This window comes from Aethalodelphis obliquidens, unplaced genomic scaffold (genome assembly GCF_003676395.1).
Source record: "Aethalodelphis obliquidens isolate GAN/ISIS:26980383/991018 unplaced genomic scaffold, ASM367639v1 scaffold40, whole genome shotgun sequence".
NCBI lineage: Eukaryota > Metazoa > Chordata > Mammalia > Artiodactyla > Delphinidae > Aethalodelphis > Aethalodelphis obliquidens.
In genome coordinates, this window is record NW_020837984.1 from 4,087,341 (window position 1) to 4,107,474 (window position 20,134).

General features: G+C 35.1%; 1 protein-coding gene across 10 annotated transcripts in view; it reads left to right on the forward strand.

Moving 5' to 3' along the window:
• The window catches only part of VRK2 (VRK serine/threonine kinase 2), a 96,913-nt gene that overhangs the window by 62,012 nt on the left and 14,767 nt on the right, over positions 1 to 20,134 (forward strand). For 6 of the 10 annotated variants that reach the window (XM_027131735.1, XM_027131738.1, XM_027131742.1 and 3 more), the window contains 3 exons: positions 7,374 to 7,506; positions 15,836 to 15,956; positions 18,332 to 18,399. In XM_027131735.1, the coding sequence (XP_026987536.1) occupies positions 7,374 to 7,506; positions 15,836 to 15,956; positions 18,332 to 18,399 (322 nt within the window). The remainder of the gene's footprint in view (positions 1 to 7,373; positions 7,507 to 15,835; positions 15,957 to 18,331; positions 18,400 to 20,134) is intronic. The other 4 variants (XM_027131737.1, XM_027131739.1, XM_027131743.1 and 1 more) reach the window with 1 other exon arrangement.

Sequence of the window (20,134 nt, forward strand, 5' to 3'; positions counted from 1 at the left end):
CCTAAACTCACTCATTGTGTTTTCTCATCCTCAAGGTATCTTAAAATAACTTGCTCTTAGTGTCATGAGGGTTAAATAATTTGACTTCTGTAAAGCACATAATGCCTTCGCATAGCAAGTATTCAATAATACACATTCATTTTTGTTTTTCTTTCCTTTTTAGAATGTATGATTCTTGGTATTTTATCATGCTTGGCGTCTGTTGAAAGGAATTTACTTCTATTTGTCCAATTATTACCATCAAGTCAAATCAGTGAAATTTTATTTAAGCCTATACTGTGCAGAAGACCTCAGAGTAGGTGCTGTCATGGATACAAAAATGTATATATCATTATCCTGGCCCCTTGTCCCATAGGATTTTACAGCCTATAAATGTGGATCCAAGGCATAAATAAAAGCTAAATACTTTGTACATTTTTAAAAGGTAAATCCATCTGAACACAAATGAAAACCCAATGAATTGCCTTGAGGTTAAAAGGATCTACGTACCAGAATAGAATTCAGGTATTAGTGGTGGATCTCGGAAGTGTGAGATGTGAATCCAGGAGGTGTGCTAGGAAGTGGAGAAGAGCACTTGGGGTATCCGTGGAGGGGTGCTGAATTGAAGACAAAGGCCCTTCCAGTGCAATTCACTGCAAAGAAGAGTTATCACAGGGTGCTCTTTAATCATTCCTTTCACCCATCCATTTGGAAAAACAAAGTGGTGTAAGACCTTACAAGCATCAGAAAGCAAGGAGAGGGAAGTAAAGGTTTAATTAAATGCATAACTTGAGAATGTGGCATATATGGATGCAAATCTGGCTAGGTAAAATAGGAAGTTGATTTTTGAGGCAGATCTGTTTGGTATAGGAAAGTTGTGATTTTCATGGTCATCAAAGGCTAATTTGTTTTTCATCTTTATTAGTTTAGTGCTTCAAATTAAGGCTATGATTTACTGACTACCTGTGTCAAATTTGTTTTTCAGAGAGGCAGATGCTGAGACAGCATTAGGAGTGCAAGGGCTTTATTGAGGGAAGGGAGTAGAGTACCTATATAATAGAAAGACAAAAGGAGAGGAAACATGTTTGGACAAGGAAAGCTTTCAGAGTAGGATGTTGCAATGACTCCTGTGAAAGGAAAGGAGACAAGAAGGATTGGGCAGGGAGAGCTCAGACTATGATACAGTTCTGAGAAAGTCTCAGCCAACCCATTAGGGAGCACCAGAGCAAAAGGGTTCCATGAGAAGAGTCTCCAATTGGGTAGAAATAGCCACACAGCATTCCCACCATGATCATTCTTTAATAGGAACTGCCTGGGAAGAGTGTCACCTTGGCTCACATGCTGTGGTGGTTCCTAATGGCCCTGCCTCTGGAAGTTGTCAGATTATTGCCCTCGTCACAGGTGAAAGGCCATTTCTTTCTTTCTTTTTTTTTTTTTTAACATCTTTATTGGGTCATAATTGCTCTACAATGGTGTGTTAGTTTCTGCTTTATAACAAAGTGAATCAGTTATACATATACATATGTTCCCATATCTCTTCCCTCTTGCATCTCCCTCCTTCCCACCCTCCCTATCCCACCCTCCAGGTGGTCACAAAGCACCGAGCTGATATCCCTGTGCTATGCGGCTGCTTCCCACTAGCTATCTACCTTACGTTTGTTAGTGTGTATATATCCATGACTCTCTCTCGCCCTGTCACAGCTCACCCTTCCCCCTCCCCATATCCTCAAGTACGTTCTCCAGTAGGTCTGCGTCTTTATTCCTGTCTTACCCCTACGTCCTTCGTGACATTTTTTTTTCTTAAATTCCATACATATGTGTTAGCATACGGTATTTGTCTTTCTCTTTCTGACTTACTTCACGCTGTATGACAGACTCTAGGTCTATCCACCTCATTAAAAATAGCTCAATTTTGTTTCTTTTTATGGCTGAGTAATATTCCATTGTATATATGTGCCACATCTTCTTTATCCATTCATCCGATGATGGGCACTTAGGTTGTTTCCATCTCCGGGCTATTGTAAATAGAGCTGCAATGAACATTCGGGTACGTGACTCTTTTTGAATTTTGGTTTTCTCAGGGTATATGCCCAGTGGTGGGATTGCTGGGTCATATGGTAGTTCTATTTGTAGTTTTTTAAGGAACCTCCATACTGTTCTCCATAGTGGCTGAACCAATTCACATTCCCACCAGCAGTGCAAGAGTGTTCCCTTTTCTCCACACCCTCTCCAGCATTTATTGCTTCTAGATTTTTTGATGATGGCCATTCTGACTGGTGTGAGATGATATCTCATTGTAGTTTTGATTTGCATTTCTCTAATGATTAATGATGTTGAGCGTTCTTTCATGTGTTTGTTGGCAGTCTGTATATCTTCTCTGGAGAAATGTCTCTTTAGGTCTTCTGCGCATTTTTGGATTGGGTTGTTTGTTTTTTTGTTATTGAGCTGCATGAGCTGCTTGTAAATTTTGGAGATTAATCTGTTGTCAGTTGCTTCATTTGCAAATATTTTCTCCCATTCTTAGGGTTGTCTTTTGGTCTTGTTTATGGTTTCCTTTGCTGTGCAAAAGCTTTGAAGTTTCATTAGGTCCCATTTGTTTAGGCCATTTCTTTCTTGATGGGATTGTACCTCAGTGGCTACTACACTACCTTTTCAATAATAAAGTATTAAAATTGAAAGTCCTTGAAAGCATTAGTGAAGATTAGGTGTTTTTTGAGGGGGAGGGGACAGCTGAGAAATTCACTAAAACAATAAAATCTTTTGTAGAAGCTGAACTTAGTGACTGACTGTTGGCTGACTTGCATTATTTGGGTGTATCACATTATTTTTCATCTGTTAAATGTGTATAATGACACATCTCCCCTACCTACCTCACAAAGTTGTAAAAAACCAAACAAAACTAAACCATAGTACATATCTAAGAGGGATGAGAGAAAAATGAGAGTAGCATGTGGAAATGTGAGAGGCAGTACAGTATGATCGAAAGATCTATGATTAAAGTAAAGAGAAGTGGTCAAGGCTGTTCTTCTATTCATGGAGAAAGGAAATGGTTAATTCAGAAAAGTTGCATAAGAAGAAAATCATTTAAAATGCATTAGGGATCTAGATATTTAAATTTTCCTAGGTCTAGTCTTATTATAATACAAATAATAACCCCCTACCTGATCTTGATGATCTTGAGATTCCTACTATAGGCTTGTCTAAAACTAGGGTTATTATATGTATTTATCCTTAAAGTGAAAAATATTAATGAGTTGTTATTTTTTATTTCACAGAAAAAAGGTGATAATATAAAAAAAGTTAACTGAGACTAAGTCTTAGCTCAAGGACATATAAAAAACAGGACCTAGACGGCAAACCCTACTGTAGATTGGGTTTTCTGCTTAAACTTATTTTTGACTTCAAGAAAATTTCAGAAATGGACAGAACCACAAATTCTATACTGTATTAAAAAAAATAGACAACACCAACAGTGAAAAGTCTAATATCAAGAACAAGACAAATATGCCCACTCTCGCCATTTTTATTCAATATAGTACTGGAAGTCCTAGCCAGAGTAATTAGGCAAGAAAAAGAGATAAAAGACATCTAAATTGGAAAGGAAGAAGTAAAATGGTCCCTGTCAATGACATTATATTATATAGAGAAAACCCTGAAGACTCCACAAAAAAATTGTTCGAATAAATGAATTCAGTAAAGGTGCAGGATACAAAATCAATTGACAAAAATCAGTTGCTTTTCTATACCCTAAAAACGAGCTATTGGAAAGAGAAATTAAAACAATTCCATTTACAATAGCATCAAAAAGAATAAAATATTTAGCAATAAATTTAGCCAAGAACATGAAAGATCTGTACACTAAACTCCACAAAACATTGATGAAAGAAATTCAAGAAGACACAAATAAATGGCAAGATACTCCATGCTCATGGATTAGAAGAATATTGTTAAACTGTCCATACTACCCAAAGCAATCTAAAGATTCAGTTCAGTCCCTTTCAAAATTCCAATGGCATTTTTCACAGAAGTAGAAAAACAATCCAAAAATTTCTGTGAACCATAAAGGGCCCCAAGTAGCCAAAGCAATCCTGCAAAGAACAAAACCACCAGAGGCATCACACTTTTTGATTTCAAACTATATTACAAAGCTATAGTAATCAAAAGAGTATGTTACTGACATAAAAAAAAGACACAGACCAATTGAGCAGATTAGAGACCCTGGAAATAAACTCACGCATATATGGTCAATTTTTGACAAAGGAGCCAAGAATATACATGGGGCAAGGTTAGTCTCTTAAATAAGTGGTGTTGGGAAAACTGGACATCCACATGGCAAAGAATAAAATTGGACACCCCTTTGTCTTACACCTTACACAAAAATTAACTAAAAATGGATTAAAGCCTTGAACATAAAGCTTGAAACCATAAAGCTCCTAGAAGAAAACATAGGCAGTATGCTTTTTGCCATTGGTCTTAGCAGTGTCTTTCTACATATGTCTCCTCAGGCAAGGGGAACAAAGCAAAAATAAACAAGTGGGATGACATCAAACTTAAAAGCTTCTGCACAGCGAGGAAACCATCAACAAAATGAAAAGACAACCTACTGAATGGGATAAGATATTTGCAAATTATATATTTGATAAAGGGTTAGTATCCAAAATATATAAAGAAGTCATACTACTCAATTAGTAAAACAAAATAAGACAATTTAAAAATTGAGCAGAGGACCTGAACATTTTTTCAAAGAAGAGATCCAGATGGCTGACAGGTACCTTAAAAGGTGTTCAACATCACTAATTATAAAGGAAATGCAAATCAAAACCATAATGAGATATCAACTCACACCTGTGAACAAGGCTTTTATCAAAAAGACAAAAAATAATAATTGCTGTGAGGTTGTGGAGAAAAGGGAACCCTTGTTTACTGTTGGTGGAAATGTAAACTGGTACAGCTACTATGGAAAACAACATGGAGGTTGCTCAAAAAATTAAAAATAGAACTACCATATGATCCATCAGTCTAACTTCTTGGTATATTTCCACAGGGAACAAAATCATTATCTCAAAGAGATCTGTACTCCCGTGTTCACTGCAGCATTATTCAAATGAGTTAGTGGATTCTGAGTCAAATGGTTAGTGCATGTTTCCTTTACTATATTGTTAGCTTCTTGTCTTTATATTAAATGTAGATCCTGCATTGCCCTTCAAAGTTTGAGTAACGCAGCACTACCTTGAGGCCCATAGCTCAGTGATGACCAAGAGGGCCTTAAAGTTCTCCTCAGCTTGACTAAACTTTAGACAGGTTTCCTCCTGACCGTAAGCTCCTGTCCTCCCTTTTCTTACAGCATTTACTTAAGAAACTTTGAAATTATAAATTCTTTCTCTGCTCCTTTGAGATGTGAATCTTCTCCCAGCCTCTTGCCAGTTTTACAACCCAGGAATGTCTTTGTCAAGGACCTCCAGGACCTGGGAGTCATCCCTTTAAAATGTAATCTTTATTAAAAAGTGTTCTCCTATCTCTACAGTCTTTGAGGTGGGGATAGGAGCCTAAGCACCAATTAGCAAACGTAGATAACCCAGTCATGTTGACCTGTATCCCCTTAGTGTTCTCCAGTACTCTTCACTAGCTCAGCCTCAGCTCTTAAAAACTTTCCCAACTTTTGTTTCAGTGGAGTTGAGATCAGTCACCCTTCCCTATTACAGTAGTCTTGAGTACTTTCTTATCTGTTTAACTTGTCTAGTGCCTTTGAGTTTGGTTGTGATTGAGATGAGGATTCTGGAGTCAGACTCTGGCTCCATTTTACTACACAAGTCACAATGTCACTGACTGAGCTACAGTTTGCTTACAAGTAAAATGGAGATAATGGTACCTTCCTACAGGATATCTGTTCATCGGTCGATGAACATTAAGCTCTTATCATGCTCTCTGGTATCGATACATATGAGGCATAATCCATATTTTAGCCATAAAACATCCATAAATTTTAGGTCTTTCTTTTTTGGTTAATCTACATGAAAAACATCTTGATAGTTTTTTTTAATAGTAAACTGTTGTAGTGTATTTAAAATATGTTTCCGTTTGCTATCAATATGTACATTCTCAGGATATCTACTTTGCAAAGTGAAGTCTATTTAGTTTTCAAAATAAAGATAAAAATGCATCATAAATAGTGAAAGCAAGCAACCAGTTATGCATCTGATCCTGAAGTGTAATTACTTTGGGCAGTTACTCCTGAGGCCATCTTGAGAAATAGCATCTGTGAGTGAGAGACAAAACTGAAATACCATGTTTTCAGACATTCCAGCAAGCTATGTTCTCCAACAAGTGAAGGAAGCTGTGCTGTTTATATTTTGAAATTCAAAATATCTCCTACTTAGGCTATCCTGAAACCAAAAACTTAAACTAAAATTTAATTTTCTTTTAATAGATATCTTTTAAAATACCAGTTGTAATACTCTATTGTCTTAAAGCTGCATCATGAAATGTTGCCTTATTCTCTAAATTTTAAAGAAACACACGTGAAACAACACATTTTGAAAGTTGAAACTGCTTTCTTTTCCAGGGGGTGGGGGGAGGAGCATGGTAACATATAACAGGGAAGTACAATATTCTGACTACATGTCAGAATAAATGTCTATTCGTAACTGTTCCCGATTCGGTGTATGCTCTGTCTGTAAAACTACTTCTCCCCTCCCTTCCCTCTCTCCAAAAGTAATCTGAGAAAAATTCACTTGAATTGCTATCTGACTTTTAACAATCTATATTCTGTTTGGAAACCCAGCTTGCAATTCTGACTGACTTACAGATAACAGTGATGATATGGATTCGTCTGAAAGGCCAAAAGTACTGCATTGATGTTCCATTCTTAAATACGGACAACATGATGGTGTTTTTTTTTTTAAGGGTCATTACCTCTTACAGTCTGTTCATTATTTTTATACTTCTTGTTAATGGACACTCCTGTAACATTAGGTTAAGATTTTTAGATTGTTTGCTCTCATCTCCCCTCCCTGCTGGAAACAGTTTTGTTTACAGGAAGGGGTTACAAAAAAGGCAGAGCCTCATACGCTGTACGAATACAGATAAAAAGACATATTGTGGTTTATGATGTCTACATGCCCACCTGGAGGGAAGGGAATTTAAGAACAAAATAAAAAGACTGAAAATCTAAGTCAACTCAGAAACAAGACTTGCCTATGATGAAGACAGGATTTAAGTGAGAAAGCTCATTGTTATGGCCCCCAGTTGTATATATTTTATCCTAAGGCACCATTTGGTTTAATCAAATGTAGATCTGAGGCTCTCTTAACCTATCAGTTTCTTAAGACTTAATTATAAAGGTTATATTTTCAGAGGATAAAAACATTATTCATTTCTCTGTTGATGTCTTTCAGGTTTATCTTGCAGATTATGGCCTTTCCTACAGATATTGTCCCAATGGGAACCACAAACAGTATCAAGAAAATCCTAGAAAAAGCCATAATGGGACAATAGAGTTTACCAGCTTGGATGCTCACAAGGGAGTAGGTAGGTTTCTTTTTTTCATTTCAGAGGAATAATTAGAACAAAGAGCCTTAAGGCTCCATGAAATGACCTTTGCATAGTCAGCTTGAAGAATGAGAACATTGGTGAGATGTTTATCAAAAGTAGTGAGTTCCTGTATGCCAATGAATATTCTAACAGAGGGAGGAGATACAGACTTCGACAAGTGAAGAAGGAATAAAAGGTGTCAAGTAAGCAAAACTTGATGCTCATTTGGGACAGGAAAGTACTAGTTTGTTTAGGTTAAACTTGGAGGTCAGCAACTGAATTTTTATGCTGTAGTGACAATTACAGATTTGGTACAGGTACACATGTGAAGAATTATTCCTGTTTTTCATTGTGCCCTTATCAGAGCTTTAGAAGATACCATCTCAACAATAAGGAAATCTTTTCTGAATCTATGAAGTGTTAACTTGTGGAAATCTCTCCTAGTCGCCTTTCATATATCTTACTTATTTAAACTCACTTTGATGGTATTGGAAACACATTTGCAGGTAAATTACATACATAGTCCTTTTATTGGACATTGATTATACTGCCTTGCATTCCAAGGGAGACTTAATTCAACAATTCCCTAATTAGTTAAAGTCATAACCTATGTCTTGTATTCATTTACCATTAATTAAACCTTAGCTGTTTATTACACTGCAGTCTAAATCCAATAGCCGACCCAGAAAGCCATGGAGAAGGAAGTAGGAGGTCAATATTGAAAATATATGGTGCGGAGTCCCACTGATGGTTGCTTTGTTCACAATCAATATGGTCAATGCAACTGTACTTTCTTAGTTGCTCTGTCAGCAAGACAAAAAGTCAATCCTAATGTTATGCTAGTAAAAAAAAAAAATGGTGATTATTGAAAAACTTTGTCTTTCAAAATTATATTCTTCATAAACTTTGTTTATAAAAGTATTTTCAAATATGCTAAACCATACAAATAATTTTTAAACTGCTTTGAAAGGATCACATTTTCACTAAAAGGCAGTTAGACATTTGCACTTGTTAATGGCTGTTGAACTGTTACCCTAAACTGATACTTTCTAACGAGTTTTAGTTGGTGCAAACAACTGTATATTATTGCCTTTTCTATTAAAAGGACCATTGACCATGTAATGTAGAGGGTCTTGATCATTTTCCAGAGCAATTAAAACCCACAGTAGTTTAATGTAGGCCAATGAGAAAGTAAAACAAATGTGTCGGTTGTATACCTTTTTCTTTTCAAGAAGAATCATAGGTTAAATTTTCTGGAATAGAAATTACCTTTTATACTCCTTATCAAAATAAGTGAAATCACTACATTTTTTTTTCAAGGATAGTTTGGTTAGAAAAGTAGTGATTTGCCCGATATATTAGTATGAAAGAATATTTAGAAACCTGAGAGTACTTTTTGATAGTGGTGTAACTGGAAATTCATCATACAGATTCTTAAGCTTTGGTCCAATTATGTCAATGATGATATTAACTTATGGTTGGGCCACTTAGTTCAACCCATAGCTCTAATACTGATCCTATTAGATTCTGACTATTAAAAAAACATCTAGGGGCTTCCCTGGTGGCGCAGTGGTTGAGAGTCCGCCTGCCGATGCCGGAGACACGGGTTCGTGCCCCGGTCCGGGAAGATCCCACATGCCGCGGAGCGGCTGGGCCCGTGAGCCATGGCCGCTGAGCCTGCGCGTCCGGAGCCTGTGCTCTGCAACGGGAGAGGCCACAACAGTGAGAGGCCCGCGTACCGCAAAAAGAAAAAAAAACATTTAGGAAGCCACTGTGATTGTGGAATGGGAAAGTCGAGTTGTCGTATGTTGGTCTGGTCAGTGTTTGGACTGTGGTAATTCTGGAAGTCCTCCTTAGTTATTCCATAGTTTAGGGCAGTATTTTCATTATGCCGTCTTCATGAAAGATTTGAACAAAATTTTATTCCATAGTGCATTTAAGTTTTTTGCTCCCTAAATAATAATACATGTTGATGAGTTGGGTAGATTTCACAATGCTAGGTCTTTGGAGAGAAGATTGAACTGAGAATGATGGGGAAAAGATATTATCTCTTTGGGAAAACTACTCAGGGGAGAGCCTACATTACGTATTTTTGGTATTTGAAAGTGATGAGCTGGAGTGAGTATTCATCATGGGTTTCACAAGATTTCTATAAAAATTAGATTCCCTTAATGCATTTAAAATAGAATGTACACTAAACTTTTCACCATATCTGTATTTACAGGTATATATACATATATATGCGTATATATACACATATATGCATGTATATACACATACATGTATATATACATAGATGTAGACATACACACATATATATATATATTTGCTGAAATTTTAACATGCAGTTTTAGTCTAGCATAAAAAAAGAAAGGTTTGGTATCCTCAAATATTTGAATACTATTCATTCTTCATGTTTTACATTTAATTTTCCAAAATAAAACATTTCACTTTAGGATTTTATTAGAAATGAAGTAATCATTTAGTCATATCTAGAAACTAGAATTAAACAAGGCCATAAATCCTTACAGGTAAATGCAGAATGTCAGATTCATAAATATTCATGTGTTTACTTTCAGTACACACTATGTAGTTTAATCTCAGAAGAATCTTTTCTGTACCAGTCCAGCTATGAGCTCAAATAAATACTGAGGAAGATAATGCAAAGGAAAACCTAAAGAGTAAAACAAGTTATCACTAGGAAATATAACCTCTCGTTATCAAAGCATTTGTTATGTTTTAGGTTTATCTGTGCTCGATCAGGCCCTGGGAAATATTCAGCCTTCAATGTAAAAGTGACTTACGGATTAGCAACTTAACAGATATATTGTTAACCTGATCAAACTATCTGGTCTCCGCTACCTTTGAGGTGGTTATTCAGAAACAGAAGCTAACTCTCATGTTTCTGTGGATTAGTTGGGTTTTTATAATGAAGGAGCTTGTATAAGGTGCCAGTCAGCAGTTTCACCTAAGCATTTTCTAGTTCAGCTGTGTAAGAGGGTAGCTTGTACTGTTATAAGCCAAAAAATATCAATAGAGATATATAGAGGTGAATGGACAGATGGATGAATGGATAGATAACTATTCTTGAACTGTTGTGCGTCTATGTATCTGTATTTTTTAAATTGCAGTTATTCTTCCAAACTCAGTTCTCATATATGACCTAAAAGTGTTTTCTGAGAGGCTGAAGTGCTTCATTTAGTGTAAAATTAGAGTAATATATTTTGGGCTTATCTCATCTGTTATTAATTTTTTATTCTTCATAAAAACCAACATGTATAAACATTGACATATTTTGGGCTTGTTGCCTGATAATTACAGAGAATTATATCTGTGTCAAATATACTGTTTTAAAATTTGTTACATTCTTAGTAATGTTAAAAAGCAATATTTGGATCAATGTGTGGTATAGATTTTTGTAGATTTTTCCGCTCACTGAGGCATGCAGTCAATACCTAATTTCTCTAGAGATATACTGCATTTAACATACTGAGCTTTTTTAAATACTTCAGACTTGTGCACTGAGTGTATAATACCTGTTTTAATTTGACATCATTGATGACCATAAAATATGATATCTAAATTGCATTTTAAATGTCCATTTGTTTATATAATATGTTCAGTATCAAGGAAGGAAATATATTACATACTTTTTAAAATTTTTGCCAATTGCTACAGCATATAAAATCCAAGTCTTGTGTTATTTCTTGCACAGCTTCATTTCACTCTAATCTAGCACTCCAGCTTACAAAATATATGTGAAATAAACTGAGAATGTGTTTTCATGCTACCAAACTTGGGGAAATGACATGGTTTATACAATATTTATCTTCTTAAACAATAATTCAGAAAAGGGAACCCATTTTTCAATTATAAGATATTAAGGTAAACCAAGTTATTGATATGCTCTATTGAATCTATTAGTAGTCAGAAAAACACAATGTTGATTTTTATTTTTAAGTAAATTTCACTGCTATAAATAGTCTTTGGTTGATGTATAAATAAATTTTAATGAAGACACTATTCTTTCTGTATGACATAACCCAATTTTGACATTTAGACATGACTTTCAAAGTCTTGGCATAGGTCTTAAACTATTTGGTTGAGTTAAGAATACACATTGGTCAAATGTAAGATACCTTTGCTCTGTTGAATAACTTTTCCTAAGCCTCACACGTGTTTCATAAAAAACTAAGGCTTAGAATTTAAAAGGTACTGAAGAAATAAAAGCGACCTGGTTTATTATTTTATTTGAAATGTGACACATTGTATTCTGCTTTCCTAATATCCTTTTTGAAATTGCAGTAAATTGTGGCCACCATAAAATTTCCTAGCTCTTTATACATCTGAATTGACAAACTACTGAATAACATAGGTTACTAGTTAGAAAAATAAGAATAAACTTTAAATTTATTCTGCAGATAGTCACCATTCACTTCTCAGGTGAATGTCTTACTCAGATGTTTTCTGCTTTCTTATTGTCATTTCTGAGTATATAAGCCAGTATTTTGAGCATTTAGACCCTGTCTGCTTAAGGCAAAAGTTTTCTAGTTCACTTTATTATTTCCTAGCAAATCTTGTTTTTCTTCCTACTTGATAATGTTACTCTATGTAAGAAAAAAACTCAACAGGAAACACTTTAGGCAAATAATCAGAGCCATTTTGGGATTAACACTGATACTTTTCTTTTTCTCCCAGTTCTTTCATTCCATTTGGTGAATTGCACCCAGATAATTTTACTCCAGTTTGTCATTAGAATAAGGACCAGTCCTCCAATGTGATTTCTTTGTTGTTCTCATTTCAGCTTGGAAGGACCGTTTAACACTTTATAAATTAATGTTTTAATTAAACATTCTTCTTCATCAGAATGAAGTAGTTTTACAGAAATAGTGTCATGTAAGGATAGTTGCATGAAAAATTTTGTTAGTGTTACAGCTTAGACCTCAGGATCTGCTGCTTATTTCTTCCTTGCCAATACAACTGTCTTTGGTCAGTATGTCTTTTGGTGTTTTAAGTTAAAATGCCTGCTTCAAATACTTCCCTGACTGTAGAAGGGTATATGTTATGTTGTCTAAATGGTGCAAAACTAACAATGGAGGCAAAGTAATTGGTAGATTGAGTGGAATGTTGGCTCTGGATTCTGAAAGATTTGGATTTCAATACAGAGCTCTGTGACTTTTTGCTGTGTGATACTGAGCAAGTTATTTAACCTCTCTGAGCCTCTATTTTCTTATTTGTCAACAGGGTTAATGATACCTCATATTGTTAGGATGATTAAATAAGATGATATAAAAGCAGTAGAGTGTCTGGCACGGTAGCAGCTTCATAAATCACATTGATCGTTTTTATTTTAATTATGTATTCTAGTGTCAGCTGTTTCTGGAATCTGCTTTCTAGTGAAATCGAATTCAAGTCCCACCCCACCTGTGCCTTTTTTTTTTTTGGTTAGTCTTGGCAATACTTTATCATTTAGAAATGTTGAGCAACTGAGAACACCACAGGCTTTCAGTGAAAAGATTCATTTACATTGTTCCATATTAATATGCGAAATAAAAATTAGATGCTAAATTATATTTAGAAAGTGACAAGAGAATATTGATAACTAAATCTTCCTGTATTTCTAAGCAGAAGTACCATAAGTAAAAGTGTGACTTTAGGAAATCTATATGAAAATATGCTGCTAATGATTATGTTAACTATCAAATGCAACTGAAAAACCTTATGTATTACAATAAATTATACAGAAATACAAATTATACAAAACCAAAATAATCCATAATATGTTTCAACTTTCAAATTAAAAAATATTTTCATTGTTAGATGTTAATTAGTAGTCTTCCTCAACTATGATGAATTCTTTTTTTAAATTTTCAGCATTTTATTTAATTGTTTTCAAATATACAGGAAATAGTAGAATAATATAGTAAATATCCAAATATTCAATTCCTAGATTCAACAGTTATCATATCATTTATATTTTGATGATGTACTTCATTTAAACTTAAAGATATATGATAAGTTCATTGTGTTAATTACATACCCACTCATAGATGCTAATATTGTCATCTAAAATATTTTAATTAATTTAACCAGTGTTAAAATTACTCTTCTGTATGTAGTAGATGGAGAAAAGACATAATCGCTTGTACAGTGTTAGAGTTTAACTTCTCAAAAACACATCACACTTTGCAGTTTGTTTCCCTGAGAGGGAATTTCAGGGAAAGGTGTGTACTTGGAAACATTTTTAATCCTTTCGTCTCTCTGTTTAATGGTGGGAAAGAGTGACTATATAATTTTTTTTTTTTAACATTACATGTATGTCTGCAGAACTTACTGGAAACAGTGAGTGGTAAAACATTTACCTAACAATAATTATTAATGTATATATGCAGTAAAAAAAAATAAAAGTTTGAAAAATGTGGTGCTGTATTTTAATTAGGTAAAACTGAACTATGATAGTGAAGTAAGTTAACTCTCGAAGGGCTATTTCAAATGAAGACCAGTTTATGAAAGATTGGCTTCAGAAATCTAAATGACTTGTCATTACTTACAGCTTCATATCAATTAATCCCTCAGTTGGGGGGTTGGGGGAAGTAGCTGGGAAGGTTCATTCCATTTTAATTCTGATTGTTTTTCCTCAGAGGGCCTCTTGTGTGTAGCCTATGTCGTCCAAACAGGTGCCAGAATATAATTTTTTGAAAATTAGAGGATGTGAATTTTTTTAAGTGGTGGTAATCAGGAATTGCCATAATGGAAAAGGGATTTGTGAACACATCTGTACAAATGGAACCATTCCATTATTAATGGGAGATTTATTACTGAAGAAATCACTACAAAGCAGTGTGGTAGAGATTGTGTTTTTATTTTAATAGGGGAGCCAAGTCTTGCATTAGGACATTGTTGAAGCTTGTGCAGAAAGTAAACAGTACCCATGGGACTGTTGCATTCTGCTTGATTGAAGGGCCTTTAATAAATCCGGTACTCTAATAGCAGTTAAGATAGGGTATGTGTAAGAGCTAATCTTGTCTTCTGCTTTTATAGTAACTTATGTATGGTGACCAAAAGTAGTTATGATGTGCTAGCAGCATTGTTCTTTGTAGATGACTTTTTAAAGTAAACTAAGTTTACTGAGTGACTTTTCAGAATGTATGTAATGAAAGGTAATAAAACCAGGATACCTGTTTACGGCGGGTTTAACAGCCGTGTATTGCACTTAGGAGATTTTACGTCCCTACACAGATGAACATTCAAGTAATGGTAGAAGTGTGAGCCAGGCTATTGTTTTATAACAGTTTGGAATGGTTATAAAAATGAGTTTATTTTGTGGGATTTTATTAATGTTTTAATCATTATTTCAGTAATATTTGTTATATTTGACATGTTTCTTAGATATTTTTGTCTTTCTTTTGAAATCAGTTACTTTAAAAAAAAATACAGAAAATTATCATGAAATTAGTCTATGGCACTAGTCTGTAGTTTTATATAAATGATATTTACAGTGGCCTCAAAATGTTCTTTTACTGTATTTTTTTATGAAAAGCCATTTTATATTAGATTATGGAAACCTCTCTTTGACTTTAAAATTTACTTCCCACCACCTGCACCCCACCCCTCATGCACATTATTTCTTTACCTTTATATTTTTTATTCAGGAGATTTGATCAGAAGTTCGCTTTAGCACTGCTTATATCTAAAATAATACTTGTAAAATTTTAGATCCGTGTACCCAAAACAGCAGGCGTATGTATCCTGTGCTTTTTCATTTAATTGAAAAATCTTAAGAAAGACCCGTTTTTTAATAGTGTACACTAGATGGCAGTTTCGTCATATTTTCCGATTTCCAGTGCTGCTAGTCTGAGTGGAACAGGAAAGGCCATCAGTGTTTAGTCTGCACTTGAAGGGTCTCTGCATGACCAGTGCAGACCCCATGGACTTCCTGGAACATGTGTTAGCAATTGAGCCGCAGACATTTCTTTCTTTGTTTTACTGCTTGGCTCTTTGAGAAAGTGTCGGTGCCAGGTTATGGGTTGTCTGGATCATGTCAGAGGCCATGGAGATCAAGTTCATGTGACAGGCCAGACTCAGGAAGGATGAAGTTGGAGGAGGTGAGGAAACTGACCCTTACTTTCAACAGCAAGAAGTCACTGCCTTTCTGTGGACCGGGGCCAAACGCCTGGGCGTTTAAGCTTTACTCCAGCTGAACAAACAAAACACATCGCCCATTTGGCTTTTTCGTATTTCATCAGTGGTAGTTCATTCAGTGATTTCTCTATTTCTCAAAAATGACTTATCCCTCATCTTGCTCTCTTAATGCTTATTCCTATAGCCCTGTCCAGACGAAGTGACCTTGAAATCCTCGGCTACTGCCTGCTGCGGTGGTTATGTGGGAGACTGCCCTGGGAGCAGAACCTGGAGGACCCTGTGGCTGTCCAGACAGCTAAAACAAAGTACGGATTTTCAAGTATTCCGTTATGTACAGCACCAGGTCTGAAGGGACACATTAAAGCGAGTTAATATCTCAGAGAAGACTGCCGTTTAACCTATTCATTCATTCAACTATTCATTCAATAGGATAGCCAAAGCAAATTTCTTAAATTTGAAAAATATTTTAAAAAACCCGAACAGCTTACAGACATAAAATCCATTAAGCTAACACCTATGAGATCATATGTATGAGAGTTGTAATACAAAATAAAAAGTGAAATATTTGTTCCTTCACACGGTGTTTTCCAAAACTTAGATTCTAGGTGGTGGTATTTTCAAGGAAGAGTATTTTCAGATTAGCATTATATAAGTATATGGAGTTAGTGTGAGCTTGGTGTGATTGATATTAATTGTGCAAAGCAACAAAGTGAAATGGGACAAACAGGGCTTATATTTTTCAAGTGAGAGCAACATGCATTGTTTTTAATCCTGTTATTGGGGGGAGTGTATGTTTTGTTTCTTAAGGAAGAAACAAACAGAATTTGCATATGAGGTGTTTATGTAAGAGATCATTTTGCAGCCACATAAACATTTTAATATTCCACATTCAATTTTTATCACCTAAACTCTATTAGGGTGAGAATTAGGTTAGACTGAGAATAGAGTGGGTTACTATTTTACTGTTTTTCCCACTGATCAGGCCTAACAAAAAGTCAATTGCATGTAGCACAGCATAGCCAGGTTTTCATTATGCACCAAGATATTCTCAACAGTAGTTATCCACAGATACAATATCGCAATTGGAAAAAGCAGCTGTATTTTAATAGGGCAAGTCACAACAGAAGTTTAAAAAGGCGTAGCTAGCTGATCCATAGAAATCAGTCTTTCTAATTCAGTGTGGCATCAGTTCTTAAGAGAGAGGAAAGCTAGCCTGCAGATACAAAATAATGCAGATTACATTGGTAAATACTGACATATATTGTATGAAATATTTCTCCACTTGGAATCTTGAGCGTCCTAGTCCCTTTCCCAAAACTAACACATTTATATGTCAGTATTAGAACTGTCTAATCAGTTACTTATTGCGGTGACTGATGTGTCCATATAACCCTCAGGTGACTAACATTTTTCAATATATGGGTCAAGTCAAAGGACAGCAACGGGCATATATAAAGGCTTGGTTTCCAATTTTCTACCTCAGTTTACCTAATTTGAATAAAATAGTTTATTTAAAAGACTAACATTTTAATTCCAATGATCCTATATGTGTTTTTCTTTTAATAAGACCTACTAATATTATTTTAGTCTTTTATCAATATGCATATATAGATGCCGTCATTGTATATGTCTCTAATGAATATACCTACATGTATATATTTGAATATAATAGGGTATTACATAAATAATAAAATATAATGCTAATAAACATAATCTCCATTTGTATTTTGGGGCCCCTTGCATATGTTAATATATTCATTTTGGCCTGATTACTAATATAAACCTATTGACCAATAAAGCTAATATTGTATTATGAAGTTTATAATTAAGACATATGTATAATTAAGATACGTACAGATCTATATCTTATATATATAAGCCATGTTCAGAGTTTCTATATAATGCAGAACCGTAATTTACTTAACTTGCTGAGAAGGCATAATGCTGAACTTCCCCGTAAGGGCAGGCTTGCATATTTAACCATAATACTGTATCTCACATGCCCTTTATTTTCCTGACTTAGGGTAATATTAGATCAGTGCATTTATTGTTGCAATTCTGCCTATGCCTGAGTTTGTGACTCAAACATTCATATCAGTAATTTTAGTTGAATGTTTATATATTTGTGGCTGAAGCAACTTAAGAGATTTGTACTTGTTCAGTCTAAAACACTGGAAAGTGTTAGAATAATGGGTTTTTTGTTTTGTTTTTTGGATATTTCTTGTTAACCTGTTTAATCGTGGCATAGCATAAAGCAACTGCCCAATTGAGAACAATATACATAAAATATTAAATAATTTGCCCCTCCCCAGTGCTGAGTACCTGAGGAGAAATATCCTGAAAATCCAGATAACATTTTTCTATGTATTTTTTTCTTAAGGTTTTTTTTTTTTAAAAATCATGTATCCCTACTTCTACATTTCTACACGTACAGACCTTGTATTAAAGCATTTATACTGTAGTTCTACATTTAGTTTCTAGGTGATTGATATAAAATCGATCAGTGAGATTGGAGGGATCTCCCCCATCCACTTACCCTCTTACCCATTACAGGTGGGTGAAAAAAAAAAAGTATGGAAAGTCACATTACTGGTGACCCACAGAGTTTTGTTTTCTAATCAAAACAGTAAATCACAGGATTGCAAACAAATTCACTGTGTGTTACTCTGTTTTGTTTTAGTCTGTTGGATGAGCTGCCTGAGTCGGTGCTTAAATGGGCTCCTTCCGGAAGCAGTTGCTGTAAGTCAGGTGATAACTTCTGCCTTCTCCTATACGATTTACAGCTCACCACATTTGTCACTCTTGTTTTGTAGCTTTTGCTGCACCCAGTCCCATTCCCATAGTGATGGGAAGAAACTCTCCAGGGTTACAGATACGTTGCTAGAGAAGAGAGTGTTGAGATCCTCTTTTCATCAGGACACAAGAATGCTGCAAGAATATATGCAGGCAGCGTTCTGGGCTCTGCTGCTGGCATTGCTGTCTTTTAGATGTATATTTTGGGAATCATGCACAGGTTTAATGGTCAACTGTATCTGGTATCTCCAGAGTGGACTTTCCGTTTTTGTTCCTATGTGTGTTGCTGAAAGAAGAGAAAGTTGATCGAAGGAAAGACTACTTTCAATTAATAATTTAAAAAAACAAACCATTAAACCCTTGAATGCTGTTTAGACTTGGGTTATAGTCTGACTCAACAGCCAGAAAAAAATTTTTGGATTGGCAAGGCATATGACCTTGGGATTCGGAGTATATTTCAGTGAACAGGTTTCCCTTTCATGTTAGTATAGACCATTTCGGAATTCTTTAATTGGTAGTACTATCAGTAAAAATAGTAAGGCAATTCAGAATTACCCAAGTGCTGCATGGCACATTGTTCAGCACCGAGTTAACCACCGAGTTAGACTGCCTCACAGAGCAGAGCCTGCTTCTGCTGTCCGGCTTGCTTTCTGTCCAAGACGATAGGCAGAGTGAATCTTGATCTCTGTTTCTACCGGGCAACTTCGAAGTTAGCTTTTAGCTGACTTATGAAAGTAAATATGTACGCTGAGTGTCTAGATAAGGTCAAATAGTATCAGTTTCCACATGAGAGTTTAAAAGTAGAGTTAAATCATCTTAAACTTATACTTACAGCCCTTCTTTGACCAGAAACCAAAATTTTCATTTCCTTAGGAAATGAACAGACCAGTTCTGTTTTCCCACCTCCATTTCCCAAATCCCACAAGTCTACCCAGTATGAGTCTTCTGCTTCCCACCCTCTGTTGTCTCTTTCCTTCTGATGGAGGGAGGCAAACGGGAGAGTAGTATTCTCATTTTGGGGGATGGGTTGAAAGATGAAAACTTTTCATTTATGTAACTGCACTGAGTAACTCAGTCAATATGCCAGTATTCCTTTCTGGCTAATATTCTTATTGGCATTTTTACCAAGTCACACAGCTTTCATTTTACTCAACAGGACAGCAAAAAGAGAGATGAGGAGATGTTAAAAATTTTTTTAAATTGTGTATCTCTTTTCTTGTCTCTCATGCACAAAAGGTAACTGTTCAGTTTAGGATTAGGAAAGAAAGCCCATGTGCCCTGGATTGTACACAATAAATGCTTATGGACCAGTGTATATTTCTGGGACACTGCTGTTGCTAAATATAATATTTGAGTGGTACGAGAAATGGTGGGAGGAGTGCCAGGCTCCTCTTTTTCGGTACAAACCATTTGTTTGGGTCTATACTATTCTTTTATAAAATGCAGATTTCTATTTCTAAAGCACAAAATGTTGAAACTTTATTATTAACTATAATATATATTAACTATAATATATAACTATAATAAATATTATTATTTATTATTAAGGTCTCTCAAGTTAGTTGGTTATGCTTAGGAGAGTGGGTATTGCTAGCATGAGAATCCGATTTACAAAAGGTTTATTACTAAGACATTTTATGAAAACAGCTGAGAAGTTTGCAACATGCATGTCCAATTCAGTGTAATAATA